This window comes from Euleptes europaea, chromosome 11, assembly GCF_029931775.1.
Source record: "Euleptes europaea isolate rEulEur1 chromosome 11, rEulEur1.hap1, whole genome shotgun sequence".
Classification (NCBI taxonomy): Eukaryota; Metazoa; Chordata; class Lepidosauria; order Squamata; family Sphaerodactylidae; genus Euleptes; species Euleptes europaea.
This window is the reverse complement of record NC_079322.1, coordinates 71352660-71379997: the sequence shown is the minus strand read 5'-3', so window position 1 is coordinate 71379997 and position 27338 is coordinate 71352660. Positions and strand designations below refer to the sequence as shown.

The 27338-nt window shown below is 45.1% G+C and overlaps 1 protein-coding gene across 1 annotated transcript in view; it reads right to left on the bottom strand.

Moving 5' to 3' along the window:
• KMT2C (lysine methyltransferase 2C) overlaps nucleotides 1-27338 on the bottom strand; it is a 183371-nt gene that overhangs the window by 22305 nt on the left and 133728 nt on the right. The window contains exons 27-41 of the mRNA XM_056857992.1: nucleotides 24401-24505; nucleotides 24010-24057; nucleotides 21579-21716; nucleotides 21366-21398; nucleotides 20860-20991; nucleotides 18650-18788; nucleotides 18277-18491; nucleotides 17567-17640; nucleotides 16342-16524; nucleotides 12993-15161; nucleotides 11688-11989; nucleotides 8982-10765; nucleotides 7105-7216; nucleotides 5982-6060; nucleotides 5062-5125 (exon numbers count right to left, since the gene is read on the bottom strand). Of these exons, the coding sequence (XP_056713970.1) occupies nucleotides 5062-5125; nucleotides 5982-6060; nucleotides 7105-7216; nucleotides 8982-10765; nucleotides 11688-11989; nucleotides 12993-15161; nucleotides 16342-16524; nucleotides 17567-17640; nucleotides 18277-18491; nucleotides 18650-18788; nucleotides 20860-20991; nucleotides 21366-21398; nucleotides 21579-21716; nucleotides 24010-24057; nucleotides 24401-24505 (5577 nt within the window). The remainder of the gene's footprint in view (nucleotides 1-5061; nucleotides 5126-5981; nucleotides 6061-7104; nucleotides 7217-8981; nucleotides 10766-11687; nucleotides 11990-12992; nucleotides 15162-16341; nucleotides 16525-17566; nucleotides 17641-18276; nucleotides 18492-18649; nucleotides 18789-20859; nucleotides 20992-21365; nucleotides 21399-21578; nucleotides 21717-24009; nucleotides 24058-24400; nucleotides 24506-27338) is intronic.

Below are 27338 nucleotides of genomic sequence, written 5' to 3'. Positions count from 1 at the left end.
CCGCCATGATGGGAAGTGGTGCCGGACAGGCAGTGACTTCTGAGCGACCCCCTTCAGAAAGGATTTTATGTGAGGGTGTCTAGTAGTGCTGTGCGCCCCTCCGTGGTGGGATTGACTGTGGCTATAGCGACCAGTTGACTCCGGAGGGTGGATGTCCTGAGGCCCTGGTGCACTCCGTCCTGCAGAAATCCCAGTAGCTCAGCTGCGGACGGTGCCATGGGATTTACTTCTTTACAACGGCACCATCTGACAAAGGCCTTCCAGGATGCATTATATATCATCTGTGTAGAGGGTCTTCTAGCTTCCAGTATGGTGTTGACGCCGCCGATCTGGTACCCATGACTCAGAAGCCACTGCCTCTCAATAGCCAGGCGGTCAGTTTGAGCCAGCCCGAGTCCAGATGCCAGACCGGTCCCTGTTGCAGCATGTCCTGCGACGTGGGCTGTCGCAAGGGATCTTGTATGGATAGTTCCATCAGGGTGGAGTACCACGGCCTGCATGGCCAGTCTGGGGCTATGAACAAGACGGTCGCCTGTTCCTGCCGGACCTTCCTCAGTGCTTTGGGAATGACCGGGAGTGGTGGAAAGGCGTATAGGAGGCCCTGGGGCCAGGGTGAGAGTAGGGCATCCACTTGCTCCGCTTCCCTGTGGGCATACCTGGAGAAGAAGCGGGGTGTCTTGTTGTTTGTCGGTGAGGCAAAAAGAGCCACTGTCGGCATCCCGTAACGTTGTATTAGGAGGTGAAATAGCCGCTCGTTCAGCAACCACTCGCCCTCGTCTATCGTTTGGCAGCTGAGCCAATCCGCCTGAGTGTTGAGCTTGCCCTGTATATTATCTGCCCTGATTGACAGAAGATGCTTCTCGGCCCATGATAGGATCTTGGTTGCCTCCCCCTGCAGGGAGGAAGATCTGGACCCCCCCTGCTTTATCAGGTGGGCCTTGGCGGAAATGTTGTCCATCCGAATCATCACGTGGCGGCCCGCAATACTCGTCTGGAGCTGTAGTAGCGCTTTGTGGATTGCTCCCATCTCCAGTCAGTTGATGTGCATGGCCTGTTCTCGCGGCGACCATGTGCCCTGGGCCACCTGATGGCCTAGAGTGGCTCCCCACCCCTCCAGGCTGGCGTCCGTGGTTGTATCCTTTGGGTGTTGTATCCTTTGGGACGGAGAGATGTTGCTTTTGGCTCTGTTGATGAGAAAGCCATGGTTGCTCAGCACCTGAATAACTCTGGAGGTGTGATGGGTGGCTGTGTCCACCGTGGGTGCGCAGACCAGGATGTCGTCGAGAGACGGGTAGACGTGTATCCCTTCCCTCCGTAGGAGCGCTATCAGGGTGACGAGAACTTTGGAGAACACCCGAGGAGCTGGAGAAAGACCAAACGGGAGTGCCCTGAATTGGAAGTGAAGGTCCCCGAAGGCAAAGCGGAGAAAGCGTCGATGGCCCGTATGTATGGGGACATGCAGGTAGGCCTCCGTCAGATCTATCAACGAGAGGAACATCCCTGGTCGCAATGCTTCCACGATGGATCTCAGGGTCTCCATGCGGAAGTGTTTGGCTTGGACAAACTCGTTCACGAACTGTAGATCCAGGATGGCCCTCCAGTCTCCGTTCTTCTTGGGAACTGTAAAACAGACAGAGTAGACCCCTCAGAACCTCTCTGCCGTTGGTACAGGTTCGATGGCCTGTATTTGCAGAAGATGACGAATGGCTGACATGATCCTGGTGCGTTTGTCGTGTTTGCGTGGAGTGGGTGACGGAACGAAACAGTCCGGTGGAAGGCGTAGAAACTCTATTCGGTAGCTGTGCTGAATGACTTCTCGCACCCACCGATCTGGTTGCGCCTGCTCCCATTGGTGCATGAAGAGTCTCAGTCGTCCTCCCACAAGTGCAGATTCGTTGTCATTGCTTCTTTGGCTTGAAAGCGTGGTTTGGCTTGCCTGGCCTCTGGTTCTGGAACTGATTCGGTCTGCCGTAGCGTTGCCCCTCTCTGTTGGCCCCTCTTGTGCCTGACCATGCTGGTCGCCTTGAGTCCGCTCTAGGCCGCGCAAGAGTGGGGTAGGAACTAAAGGAAGACGAGGGGCGGTGCTCCTTCCTGAGGTTCCCGGGCATGGCCTTTTTTCTGTCCTTAGTCTCCACTAAAATGTCTTCGAGCTTGTCTCCGAAGAGTTTGCCGCCTTGGAAGGGGTAAGCCAACAGCATGGATTTGGATCCTTGGTCGACTGCCATGCGCGTAGCCAGGGGGCTCGCCTGGTTACATTGTTGGTTGCCATGGCCCTTGCAGAAAGCGTCATAGAGTCCAGAGTGGCATCCGCCAAAAAGGAGATTGCTTTCATCAGCCTATTGAGGCCCTCATTCGCCTTGCGGTCTTCCAAGGGGAGAAGGGTGGCGAGTTTCCTCGCCCACACTATAGCTGCCCTTGCAAAGATGGTTGCGGTTGCTGAGGTTTGAATGGACGTGGCTAATGCCTCGTGGGTCTTGTGGGAGGCCTGGTCAGCCTTCCTGTCCAAGGGGTTCCTTAGAGAGCCCCATGCCATCTCCTGAGAGAAGGCTCGGTGACTGGAGCGCTGCCACTGGTCCTTCCACTAGGGGTAGGCGTAAAAGCTCCATGGCATGCGGGGCCAGGGTGTAAAGCTTGGTGATGTTACAGGGAAGAGGTCTGTTGCTCAGGGGCTTTTCCCATTCCAGGTTGAGTCGGTGCTTCGGAATCATATTTGGGAGGAGGTGGGGGAGTCATCGTCCTGCATTGGGTCGGGAGGATTCGTGACCTTCTTTCCCGCTTTGATAGCAGAGGACTTGAGGTTAACCGCAGCAGAACTGGTGCTGGGACCTTCCTCCCTCCCTGCTTGGGCAGGAGGATAATAGGAATGAACGCCCCCTAAGCCCCCTTGGGGCACATATGAGGGAGCCGGCTGCAAGCCCCCTTGGGCTGCGGGCTGTAAAAAGGGAAATTCTTCCCTGAGGACCTGCCGCATGAGGGCGATCAGGTCGTTCTGGGGGCCCCCGGTGAATTGGACTGGCGGTACCCCGGTGGGCTGTACAGGCTGCTGGCCGGGGGGGAGTTGAGGCTCACCATTTACCCAAGTTGCCGGTTCGCCGGTGTCTCCTGCGGCGGCGGCCGTTTCCCAGGCACCATTCCTGATCCCGGATCCAGGGCGCACTGCAGCCGGGGGAGACGCCTCCTGGCGCTGCTTCTTCCCGCCGCCGGATTGAGGGGCGGCTGGGCTGGCGCCGGCCAGGTCGGGCTTCTTTCTCCTCTCTTGGTCCTTTTTGGGTTTGGTGTCCGGCTGTTTCCGTTTGCCAGAGGACAAGGAGGAAGCCTGCCGCTCCGCGTTGCCACCCTTGCGGCTGCCGGAGGGCCCATGTGGCGGGGGGGGGGGGGCACTGGAACGAGTCCCTCCATGAGTTCCCCCAATCGAGGAAATCGTTGGGCGCGCTTGCCGCTTGGTTTGCCATGCACCTTTTCGTCAGCTGATCGTCGGCTGCCAGCTGATCGACGGGAGGCGTAGAGTTAACGGTCTGTCCGGTAAGCGCAAGCGGCGCTGGGCGCGCGATTAAAATGGTCTGTGCGCGGTCGATGAAAATGGCGTCTGTGGTAGTGGGTTGCGGAGCAACCCCAGCTGCTGCCTTCCCACAGCGAGGCAGGAAGAGAAACTGAGGAAAGGGCGATTCCGGAGCAGGAAACAGGAAGTTAGTTTGTTTACATCCTGCCTGTCCCAAGGAACCGGAAGGGAATCACCCGTCTCTAGCAAGATGCTCTCCCCCTCAGAGAGAGAACACTGCTCATTAGGTATGCACAAAATCTCTTATATAAGACAGCACTGGTAGCCTGATCAAGGTTCAGTGCCACCGTTTTGAAACTGACAATTAAGCTACAAAAGCCTTTTTTGCTTTGCAGCAGGAAAAACTGTATGTACAATAAACTGAATGCTTAAGATTAGGGTTGCCAGCCTCCAGGTGGTGGCTGGAGATCTCCCGCTGTTACATCTCCAGGCAATAGAGATCAGTTCACCTGGAGAAAATGCCCTCTTTGGAAGGTAAACTCTATGGTATTATACCCAATGAAGTCCCTCCTCTTTCCCAAATCCTGCCCTCCTCAAACTCCACCCCCAAAATTCCACTTCCAACTCAGAGCTGGCAACCCTACTTAAGATATGGAAGTGAAAGCTGCATTTTGCAAATGACTAATAAAACGAATCCAGTTTTGAATAAAGTTATTTCACCTTTACCATTTTTCTTTTGTTATTATTTCACATAAAATTCTATCAGTTGTCCTGTATGTAATTCCTGATAATCACATTCCTTCACAGGACAAGTTAAAATGGAAAAGCAATGGATCTAAATATAATAACAAACTGATATTTTCTCAACAATTTTGCACATCTTGCTCCAAATTTTTGCTGCAGCAGGACAAATTCCTCAAAATAAAAGCTATGATTAATTTTTGATCTTGTTATCAGAAACACAAACACAAACTCCCTGTTATACCATGTAGGATGCTATAACTTGAGTTAATGAACATAACGTTGAGAATTTTTTGTTGTTGTTAAATAATGAAAAGATTCTGAATATGTTCTCATATACTGTATTATTATTTTGCTCAGTCCTTATCTCCAGTGATATAGTTCTTGGGCTGATCTATTTCACAGCAGAAGTGTAAAATAACTATACATAACATTTTTGAACTTTTTTATTTGATAACCCTGTTCCACATTTTATCCCGTTAGATCTCTAAAATGTTGAACCACATAGGTAAACTTTTGTTTAATGTCTTCAAAAAGTTAAATTCAATTCAGACTGAACAAATGCCTCTCTTTCAAAGCAATATAAACTGTTTTACTATGATTTCGTAAAATTATTTTTCTTGTATTCAGAATGGTTCAGAATGTCTTAGTTTATTTGTTTGAATTCTGATCTAATTTAGAAGTAAATGCCAGAGAATTAGTGGTCTTTAGACAGACATAAATAAAAGTTACAAATATTTTGAAAAATAAAATATGCACGAAGATGTTTTTGTGTAGCAAGCCAGGATCACATAGAATAAATGTAACAGAGATATACTTACTTACAAAACCAGGACCAAAATTTGGAGGGTTTGGTCTAGAAATCTGAGGTGTTAGGTTTCCATCCTTAAAAGAAAAAAAGAAACAATGCTAGAATGTGGTAACATAACTCTTTTATAGCTAGCCTGATGAAGCCAGTGTAGGATTCCCAGGTGCCTGCTAACGGCAGGGCAATCTCCTATTGATTCCTTTCCACGCCCACCAACACTTCACTGTTTGGCAGGCGGAAACAGGCCAGCTGAAAGGGAGGGGAGCGAACGGCATCCGCATGCAATGATGTCACTTCCAGCATGATGCAGAAGAGCTGGTATTGAACTGGGGGAACACACTCACTTTCCACAAAAGCTCATGTTTTGGGGCAAGTGCCAGAGCGTCCCCTTGCGCAATGCCGATGCTTCTGCATCACACCGAAAGTGATGCTATCGTGCATGCCTGCCGATCGCCACCCCCTGGACCCACCTCCGAACATCTTCCACCGGTTTCTAGGAGGGCTGCTCTGAGCCCAGCCTTGGCTGGGATAGAGCAGGATATAAATAAACAAACAAACCCTATGGGCGTGGCAGCCTGCAAAAAGTAACAGGTTTCTGCATTTGGATACTCCATTTCCCGTGTGTGAGGCTGCTCCCGAGATTGCGTTATGTTGCGTGCATGGCTCCAACCCCAACCTTTAAAGGCTGCTGCTTGACTTGGGAGACAGTTGCCACACCTCAAAACAAATGACCACTGCTATGAAGGGCAACACCTGAAGGTCTCTAGGAACCGAGGCCAGTATTTTAATCCAGTTTACCCAATGAGTACATGAAGGATTTGGACCCAGGTACACCCAGCACCCCACCCGCTACCCTTTACTGGCTCGTATATTATGATTCCATTTTAAAAAAAATAAGCCATTTTACTGAGAAACATAGACAGATTACATTACCTGTGTAATTGCTTGTTGTACTAGATTCGGGCCTTCACCACTCTGTGCTCCTGGCACAGACTGACCCATAAAGGCAAATCTACCAATATATAACAGAAAACCAAGATTTCAATTTATTTTACAACTTGCACATCGGATATAAAATAAGCAAGACAAGTTTGATGTCTCCTAGTGTCGCTAATCCTTCCCTCCCACTGTCTGGGGCTTCCGCCATTCTGAGGTCCTTTTTTTCTTTTCTTGTTAAAGTTGATTTTGGGCATATCCCACCCAGCAATCTTAAGAGAGCATGATAGGATATTATCATGACCTTTCAGCCTCCATTTTATTAGCCTTCGACCTCCCTACCTGTTTTGCCAAAGTAAGAAAGGAAGTGCAGGAACAAAGAAGGTGAGTGGGGCAGAAGAAAGGCAGGAGCAGGCCACTTTACTCAATCCATTTATATCTATTTACTTATATTTATCAAAACATTTTCATCACGCCTTTCCTTGTAGTTCAAGGTGGCTTACGATAATAGTTAAAAGCATTTTCAAAACCTGAAACAGGAAACCCCAGATCTCTCCCCCGCCTTTAAAAGATGCCTGCCATTCAACCCCCTCAAACAGACAAGCCTTGCAGGGCCTCCTGAAGATCTCCAAGGAGGGCTAGTTTATGTGATGTTGACAAGCCAGAAACCTGAAGCCTGATTTCAGAAAAACCAGTTAGAAACCGACCCAATCAGGCACTGCTGGCTATGATTCTATTCATGGTGGGGGTTTTTTTGGGGGGGGGGGGCACAATTGTCTATTGTGTTGCCTAACAAAAGGCAAAACCTGACTGTCAATTAATTTTACTCCTGAAACTGATACTCCTCATCTCTGCCCTGCTCTCCTCAATTGGAAAGCTGATATCAAAAGTCCCTCTCAGCCGCACCTTCTCTCCACCACCACCCCGGGTGCCTTGCCCCCTTCCTTAGTGTGGAGAAGTTCCCAAGGGCCCAGGAATGCCAATACTGCCTCCTCCTCCTCTAACTAATCTACAAGCTTCACCTGAGGTCTCCATAGCTCCCTCCCAACCCAGGAAAATCAATTCCTATTAGTTTCTATTATTCCCTGTCCCATTTTAAGTTATTTTTTATTTTTCCTACCTGTTCATGACCATTGGAGGCATCCCCATATTGTTCTGTGCCATTACTTTATTAATCCCTTTCAGGGCCACCATTTTCGCTTTCATTATAGGATCAGTGATTGCATCAAAATCTACAAACAAGAGTTTTAAGAGCTGTTAAACCTGCAATGTATTTTAATTAAACAAAGCTGCCAGCATACAAAATCCTACTTGTACAGATCAGCTAGGGTTGCCAGGTCCTTCTTCACGCGGGTCGAAACAGGGCGATACCCGGACCCCTGTAGCTTTGCAGCACTGACTTGGCTGGTTTGTGAGACCTGTGGTCTGTCCATGAAGAATTGTGCATCTGTCAGGATACTACTCCACGAATGCACCATATGAGGAATTTCCTTTTTCAATTTACCTGAGGCTTGGAAAACGCAATACTTTGCAAAAAGGAAGTTGAGCGGCTGATAATAACACTCCAATGTGGACTCTATTAGCTGGATTGATTTAGACATATATATGATGTTATAGGATTGTTTATATATTGGTTGGTGATGTACACTATCTTATAAGTTATTACACTTTTGGTTATTTAAGCTGGGCAATTTTCTGCTGTTATTCATTTCAGTACCTGGAGGTTGGCAACCCTAAGATCAGCTCACCCACTTAGAACTACAACTTTTTAAAAGTATTATTCAGTTGCAACAGAAAAACTGTGCCATGAGTCTTTCAATTCTTCAGACCACTTAAGCGGTTACTGCACAGTTCTTTAAGAAACTCCCATAACGAGATAAGAATGGGATTCACATTACAGTGAGACGGGGCTAATCTATCAGATGGATGGTGAGATGCCGACCGACATCACTGCAAAGCAGACTTCTGCCGGGAGCAGAACTGCTAAGGTGCCAGCTCCCCCTTAATGGGAGGCCTGAGCCAGTGCCAGAACTGTGATATCCCATTTCCAAGGAGAAAACCTGCACTGCTGCTTAAGAAGAGATCAGGAAAGATGGTGCCTGATAATGGAATGTGTCAAGTGCTTCTCCAATGCACATTGGCATCGAGGTTTTCAGTCTCCCCACCGCCACGCTGAGGGCTTCACTCAAGTGCTTCTTATTACTGGATTTTGACTAAGCTGGTCTCACTCTCTCTCCCAGCTGCCAGCTCTGCCCATCCTAAAATCTGCAGGTTTGCTTCAGTCGAGTAAACCCAGCATTTTCACATTTTCATTTGAGACTATAGTGAGGCTAAAATTTAACCCAAGATTTATTTTCTACACATCTACAAAGCATGCAGGTTCATATGAGCTTGGAATGAAGTATGTGTAATGTCATTAAATGCCTTAAAAATTGTGTCTACATGTAATCTAGCAAATATGGGAATAAGATATACAAGTGGAGATGTGCAAAAATTCATGATGGTGAGGAGTGGCAGAGAGGTGGAATTGCTTCTGCCTCCCCCCCTACACAATACCTTCCCATTTCTCTCTCTTTATGCTAACTGACTGTTTCTCTTCTCCGCTCTCAAGTGGGAGCAACAAAGATAAAAGAAAAGAAGCAACGGCAGAAGTCCCGGTATGTAAGGTAAATAGCATTTGTTTCAGGGTTGGGGACTGGCTGAGTGTGCTGACCACATCTACCATCCACATGGCTATGCTCAGAACGTAATGCTCATCCAACCATTGGGGAGAGCTGCAAAGTGCGAACCTTCACACACCATTTTCTGCAAGGGCAGAGACCCTTCTCCTGCCTTGTCCAACCTTCCAATTTTCATTCTCCATTTTCTCCACACAAATAGGACACAGCTATTATATCTGATCCATTTCTGGTACTGATAGACACTGGTGGGTTTCTATGCATACCAGACAACAAATAACTATATTACTATAATGACTACTGGTAGGAAAAAACGTACCAATGTTAGGGAAAAATGGCTCTGAACGCTGGCGAATCATAGCCTGCATCTGTCGCTGCTGCTGCTGCTCCTGCCTTTCTTGATCCAAAAGATCCTGTAGCAGCAGAGGCTGTTCCTCTAGCAGAAGAGGCCTCTCTCGATTTTGTTGCTGGGCCAATGTTTGAGGAAGCATCATCTGCTGGGAAGAAGGCATACCACTGGGTCCGGGGCGATTCACAACAGGCACAGTTTGATTCCCAGGGTGCCCTGTCCCCAAGTTATGGTTAACAGGCTGGCCGGGGATGAAGGCCGGATTCACTGCTGTCCCTTGAGAGAAATTATGGCTTATCTGTGGAACCACGTTCACATTGGGAGGCACTGCATTTTCCATGGTCTGACCAGCAGGTGCCATTAAAGTCTGTGGAATACTTGAAACGGGGTTGGTTTGTGCTGCTGGCAAAGAGTGAGGGGGAGAGTTCAGTGGCCTGGAGTCAGAGCTGTCTGAACTCTCGTTAGCTAGCAAACTTGTAAGAACTGGAGTAGATCCAGAAATATTGCAAGGGCTTGTTATACTTTGAGCAGGGCCCTGGACAGCACCTGGACTAGACATAGTGGTTTCCTCGTTAGTACTTGCTTTGTCTGGTAGCTCCACATTACAAAGGAACGTGGACTTCTTCTCTCCATTGAGCAATTCTGTTTCAGCGGTAAGGGGAGTGCTTGAAGATGCCCCATTCCCATCACTTTTTTCATTTTCAGGTTTCACTTCCTCTAATATATTTGGAGAGAGCACTTCGGTTTTAATCTCGGTAACCTCGACAGGCTTTTTCTGAAGCACAAGCAAGTCTGCAGGAACTGCGGCTTTATTATCTTGAGGCTTCTGCTGAGCATCATCTCCTTTGCCCTGGATATCATCTATCGGGACGCTGAGATCCAGCTCCTCATTAAACACACTCTTTTTGTCACCCAAATCAAGTTCTGGATCCGTGTAAGCAATTATGTCAAATTCTCCTGATCTTAGGAGGTCATCAAGGTGACGGTCATTAGTTTCAAGATTATCTAATGTGTCCAGCTCATCCCCTTTCCCATCCTCTGGGTCTAGGTTTAGATTTTCAAGATCTTCATCGACTAAATCCTTCACCTCCACACCGTCGAGGTCTTTGACGTCTAAATCCTTCACAGCAGGATCATCGGAATCAAGCTTTTCTTCTAATCCATCAGTGTGTTGGTTTGGAATCTGTAAACCACCCGTTGCTTCAGCAGAGGCTGATGCTGGCAGAGGAGCTCCTGGAAAAGCCTCGTTAACTGGTGGATGATTTAAAGGGCACATGACCAGCACAGGACTGGCATTCACAGGATCTTGCTGAGAGGGTGGTAAATGTTCCAAGCCTGTGGACGCATGCAGTGGAGGGTTGTGTCTTGCTGGCTCCAATTGTCTTGAGCCTTGACAGTCCTGCCGAGGCACAAACCCTGCACGCAGCTGGTGCTGGGGAACCATGTTCATAGCCGCAGTAGTTGACGAGGAATTAAAAGGAAGCCTTGGTCTGCCTTCAGGTGCTCTGTGACACAGCTCGATGAATGCCTGGCCCATTATGTTATGCTGCTGAACCTGAATACCTTGTGGTGGGAAATGCTGGGGCAGCCCAATAGGATTACTCATTTGTGGTTTGTTTGTTAGTCTAGGCAGATCTATAGACATGGATCTTCTTAGTTGTGGTGGAACTGCAGCACGTTGCATCTGTTGTGGAGGACCAAGGAAACGTTCTTGACATGGTGGAGGACCACGACCACCTCCAGAAAAACCAAATCTGGAAGAAGTAAAAAGAGGCTTGGCATTGACTTGGATGGTCTATTGTAATGTATTTAACACAATTAACAAAGTTTGTTGGCTATTGGTGGGAGCAGAATATTGGACTGGATGGACTTTGGATCTGACCCACAAATCAGATCTTATGTTCATACCTTGATGAGTGCAAAATTAGGATCAAAACAGAGTGGACTGATTTAAATAAGTAAGAAAAAGTGACAGCCAGCATTATGTAGTGACTAGAGTATTGAACTAGGATCTGGAAGACGTGGGTTTGAATCCCCACTCTGCCATTGAAGCTTTTCGGGTGATCTTGGGCTAGTCACTCTCTCTCAGCCTAACCTCACAGAGTTGTGGTGAGGATGAAGGGCATAATATTCCAAGCCATTTTGGATCTCCACTGGGGAGAAAAATAGGGCAAAAATGAAGTAAATTAATAAAAAGTGCTGATTTAAGTAAAGCTTGTAACTTTCTCATTCATATATTCCCTGAATTGTATACAAATTGGCTGTTGTAACAAAAATGTTTTGCAGTCCAATACAACCTTTAACACTATCCAAAAACATAATCCAATGTATCTGGTCATGTCTTTTGTTTTATAGAATTTATCTACTTATGAGAGCAAGTTTGAAAATAAGGCTCTCTACTTGGATCTCTCCCTGACACATGGCAAGGACACTAAACAAGACCTCTTTCTTGAAGTCTTTCAGAAGCAAAAGCTGGTAGTTACCAGGCAGTTCACCAGATTAGTGTCTGTCACTCATGTGGAGGAGTGGGGAATCAAACTCGGTTCTCCAGATCAGAGTCCACCACTCCAAACCACCACTCTTAACCACTACACCATGTTGGCTCTCAGAATACTTTCACGTAATTTCTGGTGCTGACATGACTTTATTTTATGACTAAAAGATCAAGAAGCATACCTAATTCCATGAGGCCTCACACCCATGCCACCCAGATCTCCTGGAAACTGGGGTCTATTAAACTGTCCATCAACAGCAAACCCCGGGAACTGTAAGCCTCCAGGTGGAACCATGGCTGACCTAACGTTGCCAGGGTAGGGTGGAGGAGGCCGGTTGAAGACCTGGTTCAGATTTTCTTGCTGCCATTGCTGAACAGGTGCTGCGTGAGGTGTTGTGACAGGCTGCAGTGGTGCTTTCTCTTGACGCGCTGCGTTCTTCTTTTGTTGCTGCTGCTGCAGAATAATTTCACGTAATTTCTGGCGCTGACATGGAACAAAAATAATTGATCTCGTTAACTTTATGCTTGGAATAACCGAAGGAATGAACTTCTCCCAAGTGTAGTCTCTTAGGGCCATGCGGACACACTGAAGCGAGGATCACCGGGAGCCTCACTCCTTCCTCCACCCCACATCTCCTTGCCCTAACCACAAGATCAGAATACAGTTGCAGTAACTATGGTTAAGGCTAACTAGGCTCCCCCTCTGGCCAGCATTTTAAGCTGGCCAGCATTTTAAGCTGGTTAAGAATTCTGGTTACAGAACATTGCTACCTATAAGTACCATGGTTAAGAATAGCTAAGTGCTCCCTAACTGATTAGGAAGATGTGATCAGGAGATATGAAGCAACAGGGCATGGAGTATATGATCCCATGCCCAGACCCCAGTCTCTTAACCAGCCCTCAGTTACACATGCAGCAAATGACATGATACTGGGGAGGGGACAGTTCATATCATTGTATCCCCAAGCTCCCTCATTATTCTCTACTGCAGGAACCACAGGCTCTCTGTCTACCTGGAAGAAGTCTAGCCTTGCCCCCCTCAGGTAAGATCATCTGATGCTATTTGGCACAGGTTGCTCAATAGCGCATTTCAGGGGCAGGAACTATTGCCATCACAAAGGACTGGGGAAAGGACATATTATATTATTATCTTGCCCTGTGCCTTCATAACAGTCACCAATGCCTTTTTAAAAATCTTTCCATGTTTGTTGTAACTCCGTCTTTTCTTATTGTAAGCTGCCTTGAAGGTCTGTGTTCAGACAAAAAAGCAGCACATAAATAAGTAAGATACTAGTAGCAAGTCTACTACTGTAGACGAAAATAGCAAGGATAGCAAGTCTACTACTGTAGATGAAAATACAACTGTGTGTTTCACATACAGAACAGAAATGATTTTCTGAGCAGAACTGCAACATTTCTAAAAGCAACTGACAGATCCTTTCAACTACCACATCTCGTAGTTTTCAGTAGCACATTATCCAACACACCTGTCTTAGTTTCTCTGCATCTACCTGAGACATTGTGCTCTGTGTATTTGTTGCTCCTGTTGTTGATGCTGGGCCAGGAACTTGAGAGGTCTGGGGAAATTGTTGCCCCTGTGAACTCATGGAAGAGTTTGCAGATGCACTGAAGTTCCCCTCAGATGCAGACCTTGTTTTATCTACATCACGGGGAAGCTGAGCAGTTCCAAAGTTTTCTGGTTGAGGTCTTGGAGTCACTGGAGGTTGATCATAAGGGTCGCATGATGCGGCTGTTGGAGCATGGCTAAAAGAATCCGTCACAGCAGATCCTGATGTCCTTGGAGGCTGAGTACATGGATCAGATGGCCTTATGAAAGTCCCAGGTAAAGTCCTGTTCTGTGACACCTGTAGATAAGGATCTCGGTTTGGCATTGCAGCTGGTCTACTATAAGTTTCTGATATTCCAGGCCTTGGAGTTGCTGGTGGCTGGGAATATGGATCATTACTAACCGGTCTTGGTGTACCGGGAGGCTGGACATATGGGTCAGAATGCCTTTGATTAGCTGGAACCTGAGCAAATAAGTCTGCTGCCTGTGCAGGTCTTGGGGTAGGTGGTTGATGCATATATGGATCAACAGTAGAGGGCCGGGGAGTCCCCGGAGGCTGGGCATAAGGGTCCGAGACCGGGCGCGGAGTCCCCGGAGGCTGGGCATAAGGGTCTGAGACTGGGCGCGGAGTCCCCGGAGGCTGGGCATAAGGGTCCAAGACTGGGCGCGGAGTACCTGGAGGCTGGGCGTAAGGGTCCGAGACTGGGCGCTGAGTACCCGGAGGCTGGGCGTAAGGGTCCGAGACTGGGCGCGTAGTACCCGGAGGCTGGACGTAAGGGTCCGAGACTGGGCGTGGAGTACCCGGAGGTTGGGTGTAAGGGTCCGAGACTGGGCGTGGAGTACCCGGAGGCTGGGCATAAGGGTCCGAGACTGGGCGTGGAGTACCCGGAGGCTGGGCGTAAGGGTCCGAGACTGGGCGTGGAGTACCTGGAGGCTGGGCATAAGGGTCCTGAGCAGCTCCCCTTAAGATAGTTCCAGACTGAGAAAAAGAATCACTCTGGTTTCGTGCTACTCTTTGAGGATGGACAAAGGTTTCTTTTATTGCTGTGTGTGGTGTCAGAGGGGGCTGAGTGTATAAATCATTAGATGGATTATGTGAAAAGCTATCCATAGGTCTTGGTGTCAACACAGGCCGTTCATAGGGATCCACACTCATACGTCTTGGGGTTGATGGAATCGAGGCATAAGGGTCTTGAGGGGATTGAGGAGGGCGCATTGGAGTTTTAAACATACCAGGACTTCCCTCAACAACAGAAGTTGGAGTCAATGGTGGCCGTACATATGAATCTGCAGGAGGCATTCGAGGCCTTTGAAATGCATCTGTTCTAGGAGGTGGCTTTGTGAATGGATCATTGTTTGCTGCTGTTAAAGAAGGTTTCCCAGGTTGTTCTGGAATTAGAGGTGATCTTGGTAGCCCCAAAGGCTTGGAGAATGGTTCTACTGCAACTATAGGCCCGGGTGTATCTGGAGGTTTTGCATAAGGATCATTGCTGACTGGAGACAGAGAACATGAATCTCTGACTGGTGATGGCCGGCTTCCTGTTGATTCAGATACCTGAGCTGGCCTGGATATGGGTGATGGGGGTGGACGGATATCTACTGATGTAACAGAATTTCTCCTGACAAAGTTTTGATTTTGGTTAACGGGTGGTGGCCTGGGCGTCCCCACCATTTTTGCATATGGGTCAACCGGAGAAGGTGGCCTTGTGTTAGAGGAGCTAGGAGAAAAAATCTGTTGTGAAGGAGCCTGAGAATGTGCATCTTGAACAGGCATTCTGTTTGTCGTTGCAGGTGGAGGAGGGGGTTGTGGTTTTAGAAATACATCAGAAGGAGTGGAGGTAGGGGTACTAGGCAACTGTTTTATAAATAAGTCTTTGGGGAATGTCTGTTGTGCGGGAGACATACTTCCATTGCCAGTCTGAGGGGTTAAGGGACTTTGCATCCCACTGCTAGGGGTGTCTGAACCTGACTGGCTCAGAAGCTGCTGCGACCCAAGCTGCTGTTGTAGTTGCTGCTGCTCGTTTTTCACTTGCTCAAGCTTCTGAGTTGCTTCAATTTTAGCTTGCTGTTTACTTTTCTGACGCATTTGCTGTTTAAGAGATGAAGGGGGAAAAGATGTGTTACAGCTATGGGGAAATGAAAACAAAAGCAAGGAACTAAATTTAAAAAGGAAATTTAAAGATCTTTTTTTTTAATTTGATATTGCTCAGAACAAGGGCCAGTGGTTTATAAAATCTAATTATTTAGGCATAAAGCTAGATGAATAAAGGCAAAAGTACATCTTCTGAAGATCAGAGGATATATTTAAAATGTAAATAAGCACGGCAGCCTCTCATAACAATGATATTGGAAATTCATCCAGAGTGCAAGCACTACCAGCATAAGAAGCTTCTGATACTATAAGTTCCTGATTTTACTTTCCGAATACATGCAAGACTCTGCCAAGACTCCAGCCATGGTAGGTAGGTATATGAGTTTACAGAGCAAGCAACCCACAAACATGTTTTTTTAACTTGAATATTATGGTAAAATTTGAAATTCATCAGTACAAAAATCTCAGATAATTCACTCAGTATCCGCTTAATGAGATTCTACCAGTATAATAGTCTCCATACGCCTGCAATGGCTACCAGTACCGATGGCTATTACAAGTGCCTCTCGCTGAAGTACCAGCTACAAGTGGATGCTTCATTGAGAGGGCAAAGACTGGATAGCCTTTGAATCCTTTGGGCATTGGTGGTATGGGGTTCATGGTTGTGAATGTCAGCTATTTTTCCAAATTATTTTAAGCTCCAATATTTGTATTTCATGAAAGTCAGAATTCTCAACAAGAGTTCAGAGATTAGGTGGACATGTTGTCTATCACCTCCTTATGTTGCCTGCACTTGTTACACTCACAGCATATACAGGGCATATTGGTGGTGATGGAGAGTGCTGTCAAGTCACAGCTGACTTATGGTGACCCTGTGGGGGAAATGTTCAGAGGTGGTTTGCCATTCCCTGCCTCCGAATGGGCTGAGGGAGTTCTGAGAGAACTGTGGCTGGCCCAAGGTCACCCCATCAGGCTTCATGTGGAGGAGTGGGGAATCAAAGCTGGTTCTCCAAATTAGAGTCCACAGCTCTTAACCACTACACTATGCTGGCTCAGAAAGAAAGGAGAACTCTAATCCGGAGAACCGGGTTCGATTCCCCACTCCTCCACATGAAGCCTGCTACACAAGTGAGAGAAAGACAGACAAAGAGGGGCAGGAAAACCAAATGCAACACACCTGTCTAAATTTCCACTCTTGCTCGTGCTCCGACTCCCTCTGCTTTAATGGGTCCTTAAAGAGTTCAGAGTCGATACGAGAGCTTGCATCAATGCTATCCTGTTGCTGCTGCCTTTTCATGGAATCATTTGACATCTGCACTTTGTTGATTCGCAGAGCAGCTCTATTATCTCTGGCTTTTTGCTGTAAAGAAGAGAGATACACACATTCTATTTGTCTAGTTTATGGTAGAGAAATACAAGCAATGCATCAGACTGTAGTTCACGCAAAAATACCAAATAATTTATCAGATTTAATTGCAGATAGGAAATAAGAAGCTGGGTCAGTTGCTGGTAGCTGGAATTACTAATCCCCATAAAGATGTAATATGGGGTGGATGGAATTAATGTAACTGACATGGAGGACAAAAGTATTATTGGCAAAAAGCAGTGAAATATATACATGAGAATTCCTGAGATGTCTTGTACAAAGAGAGAAAAGAACATGTTCATACAGCAGCTGAAGAAAATTTGGGCAAAATTCCAAATCAAGCTGAGCATTGTAAGAACTCTAAAGAAGAAATATAAACCAAGGAATATGGACATTGGTCAGTTAATCACTATAAGCAATGATGCAGCTTTTAATTATTTAAAAGCAGTTACAAGCACTTATTTCTGGTGGACAACCTTGATCTCACTTCTCCAGAGAATCACACCATCCTCAATTATTTTCAAAGGTTATCGCAAGCTAAGCTTCCAGAGGCCCTGACCTGGGTGGCCCAGGCTAGCCTGATCTCATCAGATCTCAGAAGCTAAGCAGGGTCAGCCCTGGTTAGTATTTGGATGGGAGACCACCAAGGAACACCAGGGTTGCTGTGCAGAGGAAGGCACTGGCAAACCACCTCTGTTAGTCTCTTGCCATGAAAACCCCAAAAAGGGGGTCACCATAAGTCAGCTGTGACGCGACGGCACTTTACACACGCACACAAGCTTCCAGAGATGCAAAACAGAAGTCCAAGGAAGTACGGGTACCTGGTCCCTACCAAGCTTGAATGGCCTAAGTAGCAATTTAGGGAACCAGACAAGAAAAGATCTCCAAGAATTAACCAGAATCTGTGATTTACAAACATACCGTGAAGAACCGGCGTGCTTTTTTAGCAGCTTTAAAACTTAAATTAATTGAAGACAACTTAATAGAAGCCACCTACAGGACAGCTTTTCTTATTTTTTAAAAGAAAATTATTTACCACATATGGAGCTCTTTCCTGCGAGATTGCTTTTCTCCACAGTTTAGCAATCTGCTTCACTCTTGTCGCCCAGTCTAAGAGATTGCAGGGAGAAAAGGGAATGTGTTATTTTGAGTGATCAGGCATCTCATTAAAGTGCAGCTAAACAGTCTCTGCTCAGCAAAGACAGTGCCCTGATGGATCTTATAATTTACTTCATTTATATCACACCCTCCCCAGTGAAGACCCAAAGTAGTTTACAACATTCTCCTTCCCTCCATTTTATCCTCACAACAACCCTGTGAAAGAGAGTAGGCCGGGAGTATGAGACTGGCCCAAGGCCACCTAGCAAGCTTCCTCAGGAGGTGGTAAGCTCTCCTTCCCTGGAGGTTTTTAAGCAAAGGCTAGATGGCCATCTGTCAGCAATGCTGATTCTATGACCTTAGGCAGATCATGAGAGGGAGGGAATCTTGGCCATCTTTTGGGCATGGAATAGGGGTCACTGTGTGTGTGTGTGGGGGGGGTAGTTGTGAATTTCCTGCATTGTGCAGGGGGTTGGACTAGATGACTCTGGTGGTCCCTTCCAACTCTGGGATTCTATGATTTCTGACAGAGTGGGGATTTGAACATGGGTCTCCCAGATCCTAGTGAATAGTCCAACACTCTAGCCACTACACCACACACACTGCTTCTTTATAAAGCTGTGCTTAACCCTGCAATTTATGACATACCTGGGAACTCCTCTTTGAGGTTTGGAAAATTGATATTTGTGTACAAAACAGGTGCCACCGTTGCCATTTCACCAAGTGCTTCCTCTTTCTCCCATTTCAGAGTGCTTCTCTGTGCATTAGACATGGTATCGCCCTCACCTTCCAGTGGGGCAGCAGATGGGACCCAAGAACTGGTGGTATCATTCATCACCGCATTAAACGTTGCATTCTTATCCCTGAGAAAGGGGAAACTGATTTATTTATTAGCATTTAAGTTACTCTAAAGGCTTAGTAAAGGGGAAATATCGAGATCTCCTTAATGACATGCTGCATTCAATTTATGCCATTACCTAAGATTTTCTGTAAAAAAATTATATTTCTCCGTTTTACTCACCTGGTATCTGTATACGATGGTTGTGCTATAGTAGAAAAAGTGCCTAATCCACCTCCAGGAACCAACGGGGGATGAGAGAGATGGGGGGCTGGTCCAATCAAACCATTCATAAGTGGAACTCTTGAAAACACATTCTCTCCTTTAAGGAAAAAGTGAAAATCTGAATGCCAATTTCTAATTTTATCCGTACTCTATAGCAGGAAAACTAATTTTAATTGATAATTATCAGAATTCATATTGGAGCACCTGGAGCATCCAAAACATTTTACATATTTTTTGTCAATAAGACTTTGCTTTTATATTTGTAGTATTAGACTGATACCATTTGCAGTGACCTTATTTGGACACTGCAGAGTAATAATTGTATAGTTTTAATTCTGTTTTAAAGAGCATGTAAGGGGAATGCTTTGCAGGGCCTTCTTAGCCCTAAAATTTTTGCCTCTCATATTACGCTGTTCTGCACTCCATAAGGTAAGCTATGTAGCTCTGAAAGAGAAGCACAAGAGCCATTCTGATTGATATATATGCATATCATGACTTTTCTGGGTAATATAAGTAAATAATGGAAGGTACATCCATGAAAAATGAACCCATATCCTCCAAAACAATGGACAGATTCCATGGTACAACTACCTGAACTTCTCTACAATGTTAAAGAGACTGTCCCTTTACAGTCTGTTTCTCAGATTTCCCTTTCCCACAACTCTTAAGTGAAGGCTGCCAAGATATTAGATGAGCTGATTAGTACAGCAGGGGGCTATAATTTCTGAGGCCTCAGACTGCTATTACAGGACTATGCAGCTGGAAGGGAGAACCAAGCCATATAGTCCAATTCCCTGCACTAAAACAAGATCCTCTACAGCTGACAGATAGGAACATATAATCCAGGAGAAGGTTTCAAAGAACACATCCAGATGGCACAAGCAAGCAATGTAAAATACAACAGTGGAAGATACAAAACCCCACAATGTTTCAAACAGTTCAGCCATGGAAAACGTTTTTGCCCATCTTCAAAAGTGGTAAAATCAGGCCTAAAGCACGAAAGCAAAACTTATCTGTTGAGCTTCCCTCAAGAGAAAGTTTTCTTAGCACTTTACCTCTTGTTCTCCCCATCTGATATCCTGTCTCTAGATGTGGCCATCTCTGAAACCTCAATGGGATGGGGAAAACCCAAAATCTAAAGGGGAAAAAAATTTCTTCCTGACCTCAATAGGCCACTAGAGAGACATCAGACTTAAAAGGTACCATAGAATACTCTTTGAGTTGGATTTTAAAAATTTAAATTGTATTAGGGAGATATATTAAGCTGGAACAATCTCAGTATTGATGATATTATTTCTCAAAAAAGTCCTTTTAATTTAATAATTTATTACAAGCAAGCACGAATACTCTACGTGGCTATTGCTTAAATCATCGAAACCTTATACCACCCAAAATCGGCCTGGGAGGAAATCACTGAGCATTTGATTAAAAATGCCATGCACGTCTAAGTAATACCAGGATCAGAGGAGCATGCCTATTATATTAGGTGCTTTGGAACACAGGCAGGATAATGCTGCTGCAGTTGTCTTGTTTGTGGGCTTCCTAGAGGCACCTGGTTGGCCACCATGTGAACAGACTGCTGGACTTGATGGACCTTGGTCTGATCCAGCAGGGCTTTTCTTACATTCTAATACCACCTTCTGGGTTCATTCAAAGGTTCTAAAGCTTCAAGCAATTTGCTCACCAAAATGTCATTTGAAAACTCTCAAAGCTTGATGGGAATAGTTTTATAGATTGTTAACCAATGTTTGTCAGAATTCAAGTTCAGAGGTCTCCCCAGACCCCTTTACATTTAGCTGCCTAGTGCTATGTTCTCCATTATCTCTGTGACATCAGTGCAGCTAAGCAAACAGAAGCAAGAGGGCCCAAGGCCCGTTCTGTCATCAAAGCATATCAGCCGCTCGCTTTCTAGACAACTCACTGTGAACATGCCAGTCTCTCTACATCTACTGAGCAAGCAAAGACATTCTAACCTGCATCTTTCCCCAAAAGATAACATGACAGGCATCTGTGCAGTGTAACAGAAGAGACCCATCTGTCTGAATTGGGATGGAAAGTTTGATCTTTATAACTGAAAAGTACTATTTACTTCTGCTTTCTTGCAAGACGGGGCAAACCGCCCCTACTGTTTTTGAAGGAAAGCCAAAGAAGAAGAATTAAGAACGAACCTTGATTGTGCAAATGTACTAGCTGTGGTGGAGGCAGGGGCGGAGGTGGGGGCTGTGGCAAAGGAGCTGATTGAGTGGTTGCAGGACTCAGTACAGCAGTGAACAGCTCTTCGACGTCCTTTCCTTCCAGCTCTGTAAAACATTGCTTGTGAGTGGCTGCATATTGCAAAGTTCATAAGAGCCAAGATACCAAACGAAGGACCTTTTCTGTGGTAGGTCCCATTGGCACACCTTCTTCAGAGAAGTTCACCCAGCACTGCCATATCATAGATGCTAGGGAAGACTGTCTTGTTTTTTTCTTGCTTTGTGTAGCTGAATCCCCCCCTTTATGTTTTATTCTGTTATGGTTGTGTGTTTTTAAAAATTCATATTGCAGTATTAATTGCTTTAATTTCCATTATGTTTTTATCACTTAATTGAAATCTCTTTGAATATCTTCTCAATGGAAAGGCAGCACAGATATATAAAAATAAACAAAAGGATACTAACAAAGCAAGAAAGCATACCTGGAATCTTGTACAGTTTACCAAGAATGGCACCTAGATAGAGTAAAAGCAACATAAACGTTAGCTACCAAAGTTCATTGTACTTATAACAAATGGAAACAATTTCATTTCAAGAGTTGGAAGAACAAAGCCCACCCAAAAATGCATGCAGATAGTAATCTTCTAAAACAGGAGGTATCCCCATAAGGCAGTCATGCAAGACAAAACATTTACCATCTGTGACCATCTTGTCCAGTTCAGGGCTGAGGATTCCATCTAGCTGTTCTTCACTCAATGATCGTGCAGTCTGACTGACACATGGTGGAGGCAAAGAGGAGGGATCGTCAGAGATGGGTCCAATATCTAGTCCAGCTGGAGGAAGGAAGGAAAAGTACTGTCAGTCAAACTAGGCAATACAGAAAACAACAATAACAAAACCATAAACCATCCAAACTGGTTTAGGAATGCAGTCTACCAGAATTTCCTCTTTTCTATTTTAATAAATGGACATCAATAACTTGGGATTTTAGTTAAACAAATTCTACTTTAACAAATGCACAGAAAAATAATTTGGAGCACTTTTATATTGCTACAGTTACACTAATTTGGGTCAGTTTAAGAAATGCAAGTTTCCCCCCCCTAGAGGTAATCCAAACTGCACTTAAAACAAAACAAATATTTTCATGATAAACCTCTCCTCTTGACTGGAATTTTTTAACAATTGGGATATTTATAGTGAAAGCCAGGGAGGGGGCTTTGTTGCTGGCATTGAGACAAGGGGTAGAAAAAATGCTATTTAAATTTTAAATTGGGCTCCTTTTTCACAGTTGCCATGTCAATAGATCAGGGTCCTCAGAACAGAGGATTCCATCAAGTTGTTACACAGAGCCCGGGGCTACATTGAGAATGGAGGCTTCCTTTTAATTCTCTTTTCTACCAGTGGCAGGTCAACATGGCGCAATGAAAGCCATCAGTGTGCAGATGGAGAGGAAGTTAGCAAAGTAAGTTCCAGTACCTCTTTTGGGGAGGGAATCATCAGTGAAAAGTAACTACTTCATGGGCATTGATGAATACCTCTTTTCTACTGGCACCAGTGGCATAAGCAGCTTTCCAGCAGTGGTGGAAGTACCACTGATGTAAGAGGCAGGAAAGATATCTTGAAAGTTTGAAGACTCAAAGATTTTTGTAGGTTATGACAAGGGCATAGAAAAAGGGCAGAAGAAAAAAAGGAAAACAGCAAATATCAGGAACCTGTGTGTGCATGAGCAGAAACATCTTCTGCATCTTGGGATCTAAGCTTTGGTTAGGAATATCAAGGCACTCTGTCTGAGGAGCCACCCTTGGGTATTAAGGGTGCAAATGCCTTTCTCTATGCTTTCCCCTTTGGCTCTGAGAACATGCCAAACACTCACTGCTTAGCAAAAGTCTACACTCCGCTTGGCAGTACTCCCTAAAAATTCTTCAGTAGCTCTTTTGTGTAACAAAGCACATTCTGCCTAACGCTGGCCAATGCTTCCTGGAGTTTGAGGCTGCCCCTGATTCTCCATCAAACACACTGCTAGTTCCTGAATGCAGGGCTCTTTTCTATTCACTCTCAACTTCTCCCAACATCTGTCTTTTTCTGAATCACCTTTGAGCTAATTCTGGATCCTCCTTGCCTGTGGCAGTGTACTCAGCTCCTCCCTTTTACTGATGACTCATAATTGTGCTATACCTATTCCTGGTAGCACTTCACAGCAGTAAGGAAGAAAAAAAATTCCTTATATTACACTGGCTAGCCAACTTTTGGAGGACACTGATTCATAGGGTAGCCATAAGTCGGAAGTGACTTGATGGCACTTTTCACACACACAGCCAACTTCTGGACAGGATTTCACTTTCTCAAGGTGCCTGAGCTCAACTGAGTTTTAATAAACATGCATTATAGGAGCCTGAAGTGCTAGATTTATAACGTGTTTTTGATATCTCTTCCGGCCCACTCTTGTCTGAAAGATACAAGCATTAAGAAGTCTGATTACGGAAGACCTTGCCTCAATGCCGAGTGTTTTAGTAAGGTGGCCAAGAAAAATCAAAGGTTTTATACAAGTGTTATTTAACAGAGATCTGTACCTTAACACTTTTCTCACCAAATTAAAAATACAAACTTGGAGTCATAAAACAAACCTTGCTTTTATTTAAATAAATAGCTTGAACTGCATGTGTTTCAGGCTTACAACAGCAGATTAATGTGCCAATAACCACTCAAGATCAAACTGAAAACTAAAGTTAATCTTACATTCATGCTTTTCATATTACGACAAAATAAAAAGCCAGCTTGCCACGATTAGAGACATGTTATGCTTTGTTATAGTGCAGAAAGAAGAAAACATATTATTTTGTACTGCAAATGGCGCGTGCTCACACACACACACAAACAGATCCAAAACGTGTAGTTATTCAAAACATTTTCAACAACACTTTCAAACTCTACCAGGTGCACTGCTGAAATAGACTCTTAGCACTGTGCAAGACTTTGCCCAGAGAGGTAGTGAAAAATCAAAAGTATTTTAGTGACTTATGAAGAAACCATGACATTTACACATGCACACCAAAACAAAAATCGGCTGAAACCACTAGGAAAGATTACTACTTCTAACGACGGATCATCCATTGTTTATTGCCTTACCAAATGGGGAAGATGAGTTCTCAACCTGGAAAGTGCATAAATCAAGACCTACAGGATCCAAACCAGATAAAATGGATGATTATAATAAGAAAAGGAAAAAAAGACTGAAAAAAGCAAGGAAGAACATAAACTAAAAGTATATACAGCTGCATGCTGAAATCGTACATGGGTGTGACAGACACCAAAAGATTTTTAAAAAATGTTATCCCCATAACAATAGCAAAGCAAAGTGCAAAGTAAAATAAACAGGAAATTTATTGATCAAAGCAAGATTGAAGTCCTTTGCTAGTTGAAGCGCAGGTAAGACAAATGTATGTATATATAACTAACTGCATAAAATTGTGAACAGGACTCTGGTTCGTATACCAAAACCAACTCTAGAAACATATACCTGAATGTTCCCCAGATTTCACCAAATCATCAGAAAGTATTCCAAGAATATCCTCATCAGTGTTCAACACATCTGAAAGGGCTGCTAAAGGATCATCAGAGGTACCTACAGAAAACAGATACTTTACACTAACTCATCATAACCATGATTTGTTACCTTTCTTCAGCAATGTATCTATCTGATCAAACTTCAAATATTGCTACTCATCTGCTGAATACTTACTGTCCCCTTTCTTTGAAACTGACCTAAAATACCACAGCGTGGGTCCATCATACCTCAGAGTTTGAGCCTTCATCATACCATTAGACAATTATAAGTGCTACCATAATTGTCATGACATGACTCCTATCTAGTGTTAAGAGGAACAATGATATTCAGTTTCTTCTGCACATTGCTTACCAGTTCCTAGGTTTAATGCAAGGGTTTTCTTCTTAACCTTTAAAGCCCTGCACAGCTTGGGATCCCCACACCTTAAGGATCACCTCTCTTAATCAGCCCATGTACCAATTAAAATTAGGGTAGTAGGCCTTTGTTACTGTACCATCACTACGTCAGGTGAGGTGGTCAGGGGCAGGTAAAGTTAGATTAATGACACCTACTCTGCAGAACTGTCTCCTGGAAACTGTTCATAGGAACAGTTTTCAGAAAGGGTGTAAAAAATTGCTTTTTCAGAGGGCATTTGAAGATTTGCTTCTGCCCAGGCTATATTCTAGCTATGTTTATATATATTTTAAAGATAGCAGAAAATTATTTTAAATAAATAAAAGGCACAGGATCCCATAATTTACTCCCATGTTTGCCAGATTCAGCTTCAGGGTTATGCCTTTTGCACTCAGATCTTCTTGTCATAGCCAGAATCCATGTGTGTATGTATAGGGGTGGGAAGCAACAAAATACTTTATTAGGGCCCAGCCTGCAAGCCCATTGTATCATTTAATATATTTATATACCACTCTGTAAACAAAGTCACTGAGGTGGTGCATAGATCAAAGTGGACTAACAAAACTAAACATTAAAATAATAAAAACAATTCAAAACTGTGCAGTGAACAAGGCTGGGCTGCTGGATGGCGTGACCTTAAGTCGGCCGCAGAGGCGGGGTGACACCAGTGAGCACATGTCATCTGCCTAGGGTTGCCAGGACCCTCTTTGCCACCGGCGGGAGGTTTTTGGGGCGGAGCCTGAAGAGGGTGGTGTTTGGGAGGGGAGGAACTTCAGTGCCATAGAGTCCAATTGCCAAAGTGGTCATTTTCTCCAGGTGAAGTGATCTCTGTTGGATGGAGATCAGTTGTAATAGCAGGAGATCTCCAGCTATTACCTGGAGGATGGCAACCCTACATCTGCCTTTGCCACCTGGCCTTACCGGCAGCCCACCCCTGAGCCTGCTATAGGCTGCCCATAGGATAAGGGTTGGGCAGGAAACAACTGCTAGGGTCGCCAACTTCCAGGTACTAGCTGGTGATCTCCTGCTATTACAACAGATCTCCAGCCGACAGAGATCAGTTCACCTGGAGAAAATGGCTGCTTTGGCAATGGGACTCTATGACATTGAAGTCCCTCCCCTCCCCAAACCCCGCTCTCCTCAGGCTCCACCCCAAAAACCTCCCACCAGTGGTGAAGAGGGACCTAGCAACCCTAACAACCGCCCAGCCATGCTGTCGGCTAGGCAAAAACAGCCCCACGGATGGACCAGCTTCATTTTTGGAGCAAAACAGCTGCCCCAACTGCAATGGCTGGCTGGCAGGTAAGCCCCTTGGCCGTCTGTTTCAAGAAACACAATAAGATAACAATACGGACATTTTAAAAAGGACCAAAACAATAAGTATTGTCTTTTGCTATTGCTACTTAAAGAGTAAAAGTGGCCAGAACATACGGGACCAACAGCAACAACAAAAGTAAAAATTTCTGCAATCAGTAAAGAGGTATTTTCCCTTATGCTGGAAGGCCATCAAATAAGACAGCAGGCAAAACAATTACAAGGAAAGTTTCCTATAAACACACAGCATCACAATAGAAACAACACAAGATTTTTTTTTCATTTGTCAAGAGACTATACATGAGATCAGACTAAGTGGATGGCAAGTTGCAAGTTCATACCAGGCCCAGAGAAATTATGACTGGCCCCTGAGTGTAGCTTCTCCTTCTAATGCCATTGCAAATCTAATCTAACCCAGCTCAGATAGCCTGCAAACACATTCTTAGTTAATTCCCACGTCTGATCCCTCCTTCTAAAGGCCCACGGCAAAGCTTGCTCTCACAAAAGTTGTACTTTCAGCTGCCTTGAGGACCTCCCCAAGTTCTTTACCTTTTACTTAAGACAGCATACTCCCAAACTCCTTTCTCACACAAGAGCATTCAGACCAGATGGGTATATTGGGACTAGGGCTGCCAACCTCCAGATAGTAGCTGTAGATCTCCCACTATTACAACTGATCGCCAGATGACGGAGATCAGTTCACCTGCAGAAAATGGCCCCTTTGGCAATTGGGCTCTATGGCACTGAAGTCCCTCCCATCCCCAAACCCCGCCCTCCTAAGGCTCCACCCCCAAAATCTCCAGGTATTTCCCAACCCAGAACTGGCAATCCTAACTGGGACTAATATCAGAAAATACATTTTGGTTTCCATAGTTCTGGATCCAACTTCTATATTAATAATTCAATATATTCTTCTTCCCCCCATCCCTTCTGCAACTTTATTTTTCAACAGTCCCACAAAAAAAATCTTCCTTTCAAACCTTTTCCAAGAAGCATCTTTTCAAAACTGCCCACTCTACAACCCTTTCACTTAAGGTTGCCATCCTCCAGGTACTAGCTAGAGATCTCCTGCTATTACAACTGATCTCCAGCTGATAGAGATCAGTTCACCTGGAGAAAATGGCTGCTTTAGCAATTGGACACTATGACATTGAAGTCCGTCCCCTCCCCAAACCCCACCCTC